The sequence below is a fragment of the Schistocerca serialis genome, chromosome 11 (assembly GCF_023864345.2).
Source record: "Schistocerca serialis cubense isolate TAMUIC-IGC-003099 chromosome 11, iqSchSeri2.2, whole genome shotgun sequence".
Classification (NCBI taxonomy): domain Eukaryota; kingdom Metazoa; phylum Arthropoda; class Insecta; order Orthoptera; family Acrididae; genus Schistocerca; species Schistocerca serialis.
In genome coordinates this window covers 125629773-125644410 of record NC_064648.1, presented here as the reverse complement: position 1 = coordinate 125644410, position 14638 = coordinate 125629773, and the positions used below count along the sequence as shown (strand labels likewise).

The 14638-nt window shown below is 42.3% G+C and overlaps 1 protein-coding gene across 1 annotated transcript in view; it reads right to left on the bottom strand.

Annotated features, from left to right (window-relative positions):
* The window catches only part of LOC126426915 (heat shock protein 60A), a 72154-nt gene that overhangs the window by 13059 nt on the left and 44457 nt on the right, over positions 1-14638 (bottom strand). The window contains exons 7-9 of the mRNA XM_050089019.1: positions 14285-14492; positions 9850-10005; positions 4689-4845 (exon numbers count right to left, since the gene is read on the bottom strand). Of these exons, the coding sequence (XP_049944976.1) occupies positions 4689-4845; positions 9850-10005; positions 14285-14492 (521 nt within the window). The remainder of the gene's footprint in view (positions 1-4688; positions 4846-9849; positions 10006-14284; positions 14493-14638) is intronic.

Below are 14638 nucleotides of genomic sequence, written 5' to 3'. Positions count from 1 at the left end.
ATGGACCAGGAAGAAATGCAAAAGCTCATAGCAGTCGTGAGGACGCTGCAATTCTAAACACAGCCATAAATCCTCTTTGTTGGATGGAAGGCTGTGAACGTTTCATTGGAAGAGTCACAATGAGGAAAAAATGAAGCCTGCGAAGACTTGCTGCTACAGGGCACTGAGGTAGGAGGATACTGCTTCACGAGGCCCACAGAAGGGTCGGCTTTCTTCTACTGTCAGCCTGCAGAGTCCTCCGCAGAAAAACGGTCGGCGGTGCGCACCGGCGACACTGAGGCCGGCCAGGTGAGGCATCACACGGCGACACCGTCTATGAGGATCTTCGAGTCGGCGAAGGAGAAGACCGTTTGCATTTGTTGGACATCTTCGAGCCTTTCCAGTTACCAGAGGAAGACTCGGGTGTCAGTTGGCTGGAGGGTCATAGGAAGTCTTCAGAGGAGCATTCCTTCTGTCCTTTCCAGCCTGCCGGTTAAGTAGCTGGTGACTTTGCCCAGTGAGGCGATAGTTTGTTGCACAGCTGGACAAGGGGACTGCAATGCTACCACAACACTGGGCAATTTCACAACCTCAGAGCAGAACTTTAGGTCAAATATGTGTGTGGCTATGTCCTTCACGGAGCAAGATGTAGCAAGAACAGTACTGCTAATCCCAGACAGTAGAACACAGGGTTTGCAACTAGCCAACAACTTGCGAGCGACTGGGTAAAGAACTTTTTCCTTTACCAGGGTCTCCTGGACAGCCCGCTCATCGAGATACACGAGACGATCTCCAGAGAAAGTGGCACGGTCGCCACTGCAATTGATACAGCAGAGAGGAGGTGGTCAATCGCCCTCGTGTGGATCCCTACCACAGGTTACATAATTGGCAGGTGTCGACAAGACATTCGAGTGTGGTCGAAATGATGACACTGGTGGTAGTGCACTAGGTTCGGAATGTGCAGTTAGACTATGAGAACCTCATACATAGTGAAGGGGGGAAAAAAAAAAAAAAAAAAAAAAAAAAAAAAAAAAAAAAAAAAAAAAACCACGAGATAGATAAGGACGCTTCGCAACTTTAAACTGAAAAGTAAATCAAATAAACAGAATTAGACCATAGAAGATAAACAATACTAAATCCAAGAATGCAAAACAGAGTATCCCAGAGTCCACCAGGGAGCATCCCAGAGTGACCCAGAGAGCATCCCAGAGTGCCCCAGAGAGCTCTTCTCGGCTTTTGGCAAGATCAATGTGTAGAAGTATATATAAAACTATATGGCGGGTGACCTTGAACGAGTTTCGCTTGGCCGCCGCTAGAGCTCGGAGGATCACGCTATAGTTCTAACTAAGCGCGATCCGCTACTAAAAATGCCGGATTTGGGCGCCATGTTGGATTATCAGCGCGCTGCTTCCTGCCGCGCCCTGCCTGACGGAGCTTATCAGTGGGGACTTCCGCAGTACAGGCAGCTGCACGCTCATTCGACTCGAGGCAGCCGCACTGAGGGCACAGCCATGCCGTACAGGAGGAGCAGATATAGCAGAAGATCAAGAATGCCTGTGTACAAGACTGTGGATACATTTACTCTTACTCCTAATAATGTAGCACAAGAAGAGCTACTAAATGGACCTATTACTTTTGTAGGAGCTAAGATTAATTTTTCTTGTACAACTACAGAGGTTGTAACTGGTAATAGTTGGTTAACTATTGCTATTGTAAGGGGCAGTGATAAGCCTCTGTTAGGTTTGGAGTCCTATTATGATGGAGACATTATTTGTTACCGTACCTGTTCAGAGAGGTACATCTGGATTTTGTCCTCGGTCAAACCATCAAGCAGCCTAGTGTAAATAGCACAACAGGATGAATTAAGTGTTTGACGGGCCTCGACACGAAAAGTATAGCCGTGGAGAAGTGAAGCGGCAAACAGTAGTTGCGCTCGAGAACCAGTAGTAGTCTCCAAAGGCTAAGTGCTATTCCGTAAACAAGAGCACGATTTCACAAGACCAGCAACTGCATCAACACTTTTCTGAACAATAAAGGGATTTACCATTGTGAAGGACTGACCGCCTTCAATACGTAAAACCAGGAGGAACCGTGGTGCAGCTGGGAGAGTCTTTGAATCATTAGCCTCATTCCATTTGTTTTGTAGATGTAGACTGTGAAGATGATCAGCTCATTCTGAGAAAATTCCCCACGATTGCCAGTGTCTCTGATTGCACACTCTTTCCAACTGGGGTCCTCCTACACAAGGGGGCGCACACACGTTAGGTAACTGTTCACACCTCAGGTCACACCTCCTTTGGCGCAATTTGGGAACATAGCAGCTCTCTGGGCCTGGCCTGTGCTACAGGGTACGTGCGAGCCCTACCTGCCGACCCGGGGCTGGGAATTGCACGTTATCCAGTCACCTGTTACGTGTCAGATGCATGGGGGCTGCCTTCAGGAGTGCACTGTAAGGAAGAAGAAAAAAGAGGAGCTTCAAATGCTGAAGCAAAGGGAGGATAGGAGAAGGTGAACGAAGAAAGGAAAAAGGAATGCAGAACAGTGGTGAGACTTATGTCAGCTACAGACAGTGCACAACATTCCCAGAAACACCCCAGACATGTTTCCCAAGACAGGGGGGAAAGAGAACAGCAAGAGGATAGACATGCAGCACAGAAGGGAAAAGATGCTGCCAAGGCTGAGGCCCCGTGGTAGATTTCTCTCCCCTGTGAGCAAAAATCTTAAGTATTAACATCAACATCTTTTGTAATGAACTGTTTTTAGATGGAGAAAGCAAGGCAAATGGTGTGTGTGTTCCTATAAAACCACTGTTATTTTATTTCAATAAAATGAAACACATTTGTGACAAAAATACCCATTTCCTTGGAGGTGCAAGACAGATATAAAATACCTTCACTGGTTTCAGAAGTAACCTCAGAAAAAAGTAGTCTTCTTGAAATAAGTGTATAAGACAGGGAAGAGTTGTATAAACCAATAAAATGTTTGTTCTACTAAGTTCATATTAGTCACTGTGTTATGTCTATTATTTTACAGGTATTGTGTAATTTTTCTTTCCAGAAATATGAGTCATAGCATACAAATCACCAGCGACTGTCACAATTTTCTTCTTCTTGTCATCCGTACTTTCTAATACACACATTATTTTCGAAGTGACAAAATGTACTAGAATAAATAAAAGCATATAAAATGCCGCACTGGACAATACACTTGCGGCAAGACAGTCACAATTCCTGAAATCCATCACCTGTATGTAGCCTCTGGTCTGCCAAGGAGCACCACAGTCCTGGGTCCTTGGATAAACCACGAAAATCTTCCGCATCATGCCACATGCCCGCAGACGCAGACTGCAGGCAGATTGGTGAGACTAGATCCGATGGGCAGGGCTTACACATTAGTGGGAAATGTTGGGCTTCAGATTGGCAGGCCCGATCCATTAGATACCCAATGGCCTGCGGTTTTGGCCTGTCGTGGAATTCCAATTGTGTGGCCAGCTATTTACATGTCACAGACACCATGTTGATGAAATGAGACCAATGAGATTTTTCCAGCGTTTTTTTTCCTTCAAATTTCCCTGATTTCCGTGACGCATTTGAAATTCTCCGATTTCCAGAACTTGTGGCAACCCTGATTATCCACCTCTAAGAAATAAAACTCTGAGATAATAGTCATTATATCATCCTATAGCACTTTTTCCTTTCTTTGGAGCTCCAACAAACTGTGCAGCCTGAGGCATAGAATCTATTCAACACTTTTCCTGGCCATGAAAGAAAATTAGAGTAATGCTGTACCCAGCAAAAGACAGCTTTGGTCTCAAGAGTTCCTACAAATTTATAAAATTTCTTGTGAATTTAAACAGGAGAGTCTATGCGCAATTTCAGACTAATGAACGCATGAAGCACAGACATCACATTAAATTAAGCAATTTTGACATATCTACAGCAGCTGAATGCAGCCTCATAAACACACAATTATGTTTGAGATACTAAAATCTTATACAACAGATGTATCCACTGTGACTATCACTGAAGAAGCTGTTGAGTTCACAACGTGCAAAAACCAGTTTAATTGGGACAGCGGCTATAGCCTTAATAGTGCAAGGAAATGGGCGCTCAATGCCAAAATGCTACACAGAAATGAACTGTGTTATCCACCGTATCAGTATCACTACTAATGTTACAATAGTATCACTACTAATGTTACAAAATTATTAATGTTTTAGGGTTTGTCGACATGTTGTCTATCTGCTTTTTTTCTCAGGATATTTGACTGCTGCCATCATCACAGATTAATCTTCTATTGCAGGTGGCAAACTTTCTGCCACCAGCAATCAGCTGAACATCCCAAGTTGGGGGGGAGGGGGGGGGGGGGGGGGGGAATTGGAACTACTAACATTCCTCCATCACAGACATCAAGCATGCAGAAGCTCCATGATATTTCCACAACATTAAAGTACCTCATGGCCTATTAGTACACAACAGTTAAATCCTGTCATGGCGACAGAGGAAGTTGTGTAGAGCTTGAGTTCATAAAAATCTTATGTGGAGAGAAATATGACACATTCATTTAAGCCCCCCTCCTGCAGTGATATGATTTCTGCACCAACACTAGTGTCCTCTTTGGCCACCGGTCACATTACAGTAAAGAGGTAATGCATTATTACAGATATACAGATATTGGGTAAAGGCCAGATTAGAGATGTACACACTCACCTGTTGCCTGGTCAGCATTGGTTGGCTTTAGTTTTTCGAGTACTGGGCTGCAGCGGAGCAGTGCTGTACCACCCCCGGGCACTATACCCTCCTCCACCGCCGCTCGTGTTGCGTTCAACGCGTCATTCACGCGGTCCTTCTTCTCGTTCACCTCCACCTGCAACAAAGTCAAAGCAGTTAATTTAACTCTTCAAGAGTTCCAGTTCCTTTATAAATACTTTACCAGATGAACGTGGATGAAATTTATAAAATGCTGACATGTCTAAAGGTATGTAAAATCACATTTGCTCTTTCCCATGCTCATGACAGTACACATCAGTAAAACAAACTACATTAAGGTTTTTATGATGCACTATTAAAATGAAAATACAGGAATGGTGAAAGACACAAAAGAGTGAGCCTGGACATTGGGGTTGGCCAGTAACTGGGTATGCTGGCCATCCTTTGCACACACTTAAATGTACTTAACAGTTTATGTTGGTCAATGCCACACAAAACAAATAATCTTTCCTCATCACAAAATTGAGGGACGGATCTATTAATGAACAGGCTGCTTCTTTCCTATCATTACACAAAACACACTCAGCTAAGCGATTTCAATACAGTGTGATCCATGTATCACTGTATGGGGCAATAGGGGAAGCGGGGAGTAAGGCATGCCTTAGCACCCCATGGCACATGAAGGTGGTGACAGAGAGGAATGACACTGACTTGTCTTAGTTATAACTTCTGGCTAATTAGTCACAGTCCAGATCCCAATGACATTTCATGCCTTCTGGTTGGGTAAGGAGAGAAGGGAACAACACTTAGCTGCCAAGCTGTAGAGGTCACTAGACAGACTGGTGACATTTCTCCCATGGTAATGGATGTGGGGAGGGGGGTTGACAGTATTCAGAGAGGAAAAGCAAGCTTACTAGAAAACATAAAACTGGACCCCAATTACACATTGTTCTGCCCTTTTTGACCCCCCCCCCCCCCCCAAGACACAAAAAAAAAAAAAAAAAAAAACCATACTCCACAACTGTGAACAACTCAGAGAAAGGTATGTCATTTCCTAAATACACACGGCTGCAGGCAAAAGGATGAAAGACCTAGGATACACTACATTCTCTGTTCCAGGGACACTCACTCAGAAACATTATCGAATGTACTAAACAGATGTTAGCTTTGATTTACATTTAGATAGCTGAACATGCAGTGTGTGTGTGACCACCTCAGTAACTACATTACTTACATCTAAAACATTCCAAACTGTTATCCTTTGACTAGTTTCGGGGGAATCACCATCACTAGTGAGCTTTTTATAAAATATGCAGAAAATATAAATTCTGAATGCAACTGCACTGAGTAAGAATCTTTATTTCCTTGTGTTTCCTAATGATGGCAAAATGATTGCTCGAACTAGTTTGGGGATAAATCGTGTGGTTGCATCAAAGCAGACCTCCATGTCCCATTTTGTTTTTCTACTGACACGTAAAAGTGAGGACAAGTGTAGAGACAAACAGCATAGCTGAGTAAGATGGTGTACAAACACGAACAACTGGAATTGATTACTGCCCAGCACACAGTTTTAATCGGTCTGGAAATTTCATCATGGCAAGCTTTCCACTGTAGAGGAAAGTCAATTGGGTCCTCGGGCACGGAAGTAGCAAAAGGAAATCTTTTCAAAGATAACACTTATGGCTTGGAGCTTTAAGCTTTGAGAAGTAACTAGTAAGTGTCCACAGACCAACTTGTGCTAGTGTCACACCATTTACTGTGGTCAATCGCATCACTTCTAAATGTCTAACAGCATTGTGTTGCCATCTCAGAGAAATTAAATATCATCATTCCACCAGACAACAATAATAAAAAACCTGACTGGCATGTTACACTGCCTTTTCATGCATGCCTAGTGGCATTTGGTAGCATATTCTGATGGCCAGAACATTCAACATCACTTCTCAGCATAAGTCAAGTACTCTTTCTTATATTCCGGCCAAATCTCTGGGCGGGGAGAAAACAACACTCCCTACAAATGTAAAAACCCAAGTATCAAATTGACCAGTGTGAAGCCCCAGGTTTCACTGTGACGAAATAAGACTTTTGGAGCTATTAACTTATGATATTCTTGTGTGGCTCGATCATGCAATTATCTGTGCCCAATATTTCTTCGTACTGTAAAACTGTAGCCCTTTTTCATGCCACTGAAGACTAACAACACGTTCACCAGACATTGTCATGGCTGCTGCCTAGCCCAAGTGAAGGTACAGCACTATCAGCCATGAAAGGTGGCAGTAACAATGAACCACGAGTACCACAGTCAATACATTCCGAAGGGCGAAACAATGACCACTGACCAGGATTCCAAATCTTACTTAACAGATAACCCTTGTTTCTATTTATAACCAGTGCCACTCTAGTTTCAATGGATTCTTTTAAAAAACAGCCCCAATAGGGAGAGATGGGGGCAACACTGTCTTAGAATGTAACATTCGTGTCCCTCAGTCTTTCCAACAGCAGATATCTCTCAGGCTGCAACAATCTTGTGTGGCAATGGTACTCAGTACATCTGTAAATGATGCAAATCGTTTGGCCAATATATCTTTGAAGGTATGTCCCCAGCATATGACAGTAAAGCCACAAATCCACATGCATCATCTACTGGTTCCAGCAAAGCGCCTAACTCAAAGGCATGACAGATCTGTTTGCACATCCATTCCACTTGTGCATCAGCTCTTGGGTCAAGCATTTTTACATCCAAGATTGCATATGCCATCTTTATTAACATCTGGTGGTCCCCCATGCAATTAGTCCAGTCCGTGCGCATCAGCTTTTGATAAAAACTGCGTCCCAGTGGTCTACTATGCTTCCTGTACACCAACACACATAGAAAGGGATGTTTTCCATTCCTTGTAACCCCCACTGTGAACTTATTACTGGGGTGAAAATAAATTATATGGAAATGGTCTACAGTGTGAATTCCATAAGGCCACACCAAAAACATCAACATTTCTCCAAAAACAGGTACGTTTTAAAACCACGATTCTCAGTGTACTGTCTTTAAAATCCTGCACAAATAAGTTCGTGACAGTGGGGTAGTGGAGTCTCTTTAGCCACTCCATCCGTTTATTCATACACACTCATGTTCACCGAGCGAGGTGGCGCAGTGGTTAGCACACTGGACTCTCATTCGGGAGGACGACGGTTCAATCCCGTCTCCGGCCATCCTGATTTAGGTTTTCCGTGATTTCCCTAAATCGCTTCAGGCAAATGTCGGGATGGTTCCTTGGAAAGGGCACGGCCGATTTCCTTCCCCATCCTTCCCTCACCCAAGCTTGCGCTCCGTCTCTAATGACCTCGTTGTCGACGGGACGTTAAACACTAATCTCCTCCTCCTCCCCACTCATGTTCAGAAAAAACACATGTCCAGTTGCCTAGTAGGCACAGGATCCACCATGAGCCAAGATTAAATTGTTCCATGTGTGATGGCATCAACGCACGTTAAGGCACTAATGGTGTCCTGTGGTATAGCCATCCATGCTGCATTCACCTGATTTCAAAGTTCATCTGTGGTAGTCGCCACTGGCTCACAGTGCTGCACCCATCATTTCACCACATCCCACACATTTTCGACTGGAGACAAGTCTGGCACCTGGTGGGCCAAGGCAAAAGGCAACATGTTGCCATGTATTGTCTTGCCAAAAAATGGTGTCTGGGGTGTCGCGTATGAAGGATATAGCTACAAGTCGCACGATGTCATTCACGTAGGTCATACTTCTCACAGTGCCCTGAACACACAGTGACTGATTTGTGGTTGTACCCAATAACACCCTACACTATAAGGCCTAGAGCTGGCACTGTATTGCCATGTGTGAATAGTCACTGTGATGCCGCTTCCGGTCTGTGGCAAACCAAAATGATACCATAATTTTCGAACAAACAGAACCTGGATTAGTCCGAAAACACTATCTGATGCCATTCCTGTCCCCAGTGACATTGTTCCATATGCCACTGCCATCTAGCATGGCAGTGCACAATCGTCAAAAGTAGGCAGAGAAATGGACGATGTGCACATAACCTGAGCTGTAATAAACGGCGACAGACTGTCACCCCTGATAGTGTACAATGTGTTACGGTGTTCCACTGTAGCCACCAGAGCCAAGGAAGATGCAGATCTATCCAGCAATGCCTTTTGGATGAGTTGTCAATCTTCTTGTGTGTGTGTGTGTGTGTGTGTGTGTGTGTGTGTGGTGATGGTGGTGGTGGTGGTGGCAGCAGCAGGGGCGGCAGTGGTCTGGGCGGCGTGACGCGACCTACCTCGTCACGTTCTATGACCATTTTGCACACACCATTTGTACTGCCGGAACACTTTGTCCAACTTGAGCAGAAATTTCCCAGATGGATGTATCACATTCTCTCATGCCAATAATGTGCTCTCTTTCAAACTCACTGATTTGACAGTATGGTCGTGTAACATCTGTGTGACATACTGCACATCTGCTCAAGTCATTCCGATTCATTACCTTTGGTTTATAGCGACGAAGAGGCTTTCATGGTTCAAATGCTAATCATTTCTACAGAAATTTCCTATCTCTAATTGTTCGAGGTGTCCATTTTTCTGATCATGAGTGTATTTGTCATTAAATAGAAGTTATGTAGACATCACATGATGGCCAAGCTTTGTCAGTTCCATATTCTGATTTTCACAAATTAGAATCAAGGATTCTTTAAGAGGAACAACCACAGTAGAAAGAGACAATACATCAAAGCTCACAAACAAATCCAAGGGACCAAGCCACAGAATTCAACTGCTCAATAAATCTTGTAGAACTGGAAATATGGTGTTCACATTTCCTGATATGAGGATAAGTCCCCCACCCCCTCCAAATACAAAAAGCTGCTAGCATTCTTCTCTCAAACAGAACCCCTCCCCGAATGCTTCAGTCGTATCTGAAGATTTCTCCTGGGCCTTTTGCTTATTTTGAGATCCAACCTTTCTGCATTCTTGTCTCATTGAACTACTGACTTCCTACTCTGCTTAAAATTAGTATTTTATGTTTTAAAGCCGAGCAACTGCTTTTTGTTTGAATATCTGCATTATGCACTGCAGAATAACACTGATTACTCCATCACATAACATTAAAACTTTTGCTCGGGACCACACACTGCAATTACTGACCTCGCTGGATCCGCCGACCTTCAGGACTGCGACTCCAGAAGCGAGTCTGGCCAGCCGCTCCTGCAGTTTCTCCTTCTCATACTCCGACGTTGTCGAATCTATCTGGTCGCGGAGCTGGTCAGCACGCCTGTCGATGTCCGACTTCTTGCCCTTGCCCTGTTAATGTGGCAAAGAATATTGACAGTCAATTGTTAGGTGCAATGTTTATCCATTTAACATGTGCTCAAATTGAATTTTAACTCCCAATTCACACTAGGAACCAATTTACATGGGGAAAGGTGACGCACTACTCACCTACGTAACTACTTACAGAGGGCTGGAACAGAATGGGGATATATTGTTAAGAACTCCACAGAGGCAACAAAATATTTTTAATTCCACTATCCACTCAGCTGTATTTATTGGTTTCTAGTTAACATGCTATCAATTTAAAAACAATGTGGCTTCATCTACAGGCACAAGGATGCTGGAACCTATGTACAAGGGCGAATCAAATATAAATGGGATTTTTGTTCCTGAGCGGTTGGTAGCACTGGACCTACACTTCCAGTATTGTTGGGTGGGGGGAGAGCCAGCTATTACATATTTTCAATGGCTTTGCCAGTAACACTATGTCTGGGAAACAGATGCACCCCTCCACTGCACAACGCATAATTATAAAATTTCTTGCTCCTGAACGAGTTCAATCGTCGGATATTTTCCAGAGATTGAATGCAGCATTCAGTTATCCAACACTGGTCACGGACGTGTGTGTGCCTGGCATAAAGAGTTCAAGGGTGGATGAGAAAGTTTAAAATAAGCAATATGATCATCACCCTCGGACCAGAGTTACAGACGAAAACATCTGTGTGGTTTGAGACATTCTTCAAGGCAACTGACGGGCAAGTTTATCAGAAACAGCAGAACAGATTGGAATGATTTATGGGAGCTGTTAAGCTATCATCACAAATGATTTACAGTTCCAAACGGTGTGTTCCAGATTGATCCTTCTCTTCACTGAAAATCAGAAGTTGAGACGTTTGTCAGTCTGTCAGCAGTCTGTCTTACAGCAAGGTTTGCTAAAGAAGGAGATGCATTTATGAGCCAGAATGTCACCTGTGACTGGATCCACCACTACACTCCCGAATACAAACACGCCAGTAAGGGGTGGCAGAGGAATGGTGATTAAGCCCCAATGAAACCCAAGACTCAACTGCGTTGGCTAGATGCTTTTAATTCTCTCACTCTTTTTTATTTAATCATCAGTGAGGCGTCTTGCTCACTGATTTTTTTCGTGAGTCACACATAATCAATGCTGTGCTACCACATGCTATCGAAAAAGGTGGAGAGATGCATGTGGCCGCAAAAGATGCCACCAACCATTCAATAGGTCATCCCCCTCCACAAAATGCCAGGTCCCATGCCGTGGCTGTAATGGTCATCACAAATGCAGCGATAAAATATAGAGAAAATGCACTGGACTCAACTTTATCATCCTCATTACAACCCTGACCTGTCGCTGTGCGATTTCCTTTTGTCTGAACCACTTAAAGACCTGGGAGGACACCGATTTGAACATGACGAGGGCACAGAGGAATTTGTGCATGCTTGGCTCCTGGCACAACCAGCTTATTTCTGTGATTCTGCGATAAAACTACCTTCCTTCTCACAGGGAAGGAATGTATTTCTAAAATGGGAAACTATGTGGTAAAATAAACATACTGCCTTTAGTATTTTGATAAATGACTTTTTTTTTTAAAATATCCCACTTATATTTGATTCACCCTCATATGGCTACAACATATATAATTTGATAAATATCATTAATTATTAATCCATACAGCTATCTGTAGGATACGATCGATGGCATTTAAACTGGAAAACAATAACTACAGTTGAGACGACTCACCAAGGCAGTAGCACTGCGTCAACAGATACACAACAGAAGGTACAGAGCTATGCTTTGCTAGCTTTTCAGAATGAAATTCCTCTGTGTGTGTGTGTGTGTGTGTGTGTGTGTGTGTGTGTGTGTGTGTGTGTGTGTGTATTGTTGACGATGGCCTTGATGGCCGAAAGCTGTAACTGTGAGAGTCTTTTTGTTGTGCCTATCTGCGACTCAGCATCTCCACTATGGTGAGTAGCAACTTTCCTTCTCATAATATTGCTACATTCCATCTTTAACTTTTCATGGTTTGATGTACAAATAAAAAGAATTTCTGTACCCTTTCAAGTATTTCCTTATGACAAGGAAACCCCTCTAATATCTCAGCTTGGCAGTCAATACCCATTGTACAACAATACATTTTGGTTTGAAGGTAGAGTTTCATTGACTCACTTTGTTCAGTCATTTCCACACTTTCATGCTTTTTATAAATAATATGGATGTTGAGTTTATTCTTCCACTTCAACACTAATATGGCAGTGCAGCTTCTCATTATGCACTCCCCTAGCCTAAATTTTGTTTTAACAAAATCTCCTGCCAATTTTTTCTATTACAATGTACTGTCCCAACAACATCTGTTTCATTTTCAACTAAACAGTTTCTGCAAAGACTACCTCTTATCCATATGCAAAGTGTGTCATTTATTTAGTGTTGACTTCGGTAACTTCATCATTAAGTTTCAGATGCAGTGTAATCAAGATCTCTATCATTTCTTAATATATTTTAAAATTACAGCAATTTACAGAATTTTATTGTAAATCTGACTGTTCAAGAGACGAAATTATTTATACTACACGCATGTCTTCAATTTCATTAACAATTCGTCAGTCGTGATGTTCTCTTCATTGTGTGCACTACTATGAATTTTTTATTAAAATAGTTTATCACAGGTATGACTTTATATAATTTATCATCTTGTTAGTCAAATCATTAGTTACAAAATTAAAATATTTTTAAAGTAGCATGCTTCTATGATGGCTCTTTTAGACCAGTACACCTGTTTTTTAACACGAGCTATTATTACACGTAATGCAACTTACATTTTAATTTCATTACAATTGGCAAAGATCCATTTCTTATCAATTTTCTTTCTTATATTTTCACTGATCAATGTTTGTTCTGTGTACTGGTTCATTTCAGCAACAATATTATCCAGAAACACATTGTCGGACATTATATATAAAGAAGTCTGCTCTAAAACTAGTGTTCTTTCCCCAAGAGTTGGCATACACTCCCAGATTTTTGTCTTGTTATTTCTTTCCAAACCCATTGCTTCCATGACTGCTACTGTCTTCATTGGGAATCATTTTCAATGATTAATCTCTTTGGACTTTTGGGCAGGAAATACACAATACCGCGACCACCAATATCACTATTGGGAGAATCTACTGAATTACTGTCCATATAACAACTCACTTATCACTACTATAATCAATTTTAAATGTTTTTTTATTGACATGACATGGGAATATGGGTTCTTTAGTTACTTTAGGGATTTATAACTGACATGTTCATACAGTGAAGGAGTACCCGAAACTGAACTAAGGGACCAGGCTTGGCTTGTGTACATGTGGTCCACACCAAGTGTGTGGCAGGCTCGTGCTTACTGTTTACGGCCCAACTTTACAACGAGTCTCACTCATGGCAGAGAGGCCACGGGGTTAAGAAAGGGCTAATACAGTAGGTACCAAAACAAAGAAACTTCAAATAATAATAATAATAATTATTATTATTATGAAAAGCCTACAATTTTTTAATATATACAACAAAAGCTCATAAGTGTGAAATATAAACTAAGGGGAACTGTGTGTTTATTTGTCACATCACAATACTGTCAACAAAGATGTTCAAACTTCTAATGAAAGTATGAAGCACTAGACAATCATTGTCAAGACATGATAGCATTCTTCATTGCTCTATTAACAAGTGTTGAAGTTATTAACAGTTCTAATATCTTTGTCAGAGATGACTGTATAATTCCATTAACTACATTTCCAATGATTGTGTGTTATGTTATAGATGGAACATTGCTGTCAGTGTTCCAACTATACACTGCAGATGCCCAAGTTTCAAACGAAGGTAGTCATGTTCTGTTGCTATTTGAAAGAATGGCCACACAGAGGTTGAGATCGAAATATCATTTCTATCTGATGGTAGAAGACTGCTTTTACCACTGGCACCAACTCGACAATCGGCTGACTGCGAAACTAGTGCTCAACCCTTAAAGGATCTGTGTAGTTCCCTTGACAATGCTCTGATAGAGCATTTGTACCTTAGTTGTACAACTTAAGAATTGTGTTGGTATGCACAGTAAAACACATTTGATAGCTGCACGATCGAAAAATTCTGCTCCCCTAAATACATCACTAGGACACACTGAAACCTGGAACGGGTGCCTGCCTGTCAACACCTGGTCCGTGTGCCACGCAGCAATCTATCCTGTTGTTACTATGGCAGTACTGCATATAACACACTTCAGCAATTTCAAATTGAGTTTCTGTTACAGTCTCATACCTTGAGCATAAGTGTATCATCTTTCGTGATGACAATTTCTCCTACTTGGCCGAGGTCGGACGGCTGCAAGTCCTCCAACTTCACTGGGTTCCCCTCGTCGCCGAATACGATGCCACCTGTCGCTATTGCGATGTCTTGCAGTGTAGCCTTACGGTTGTCACCAAACCCTGGCGCTTTCACTGCTGCCACCTGAAGACCAATCTTCAACCTACAACAGTAATTATGTTACTCAACAAAACCAGGAGAAACTCAACAACAAATCGTAGCAGCATAACCTATGAATACAAAGGATAGTCTTACTATCAAAAGAGAGAAGAAAAAAAGAAGAAAAAGGAAAGGGATGAAGAAAGGTCA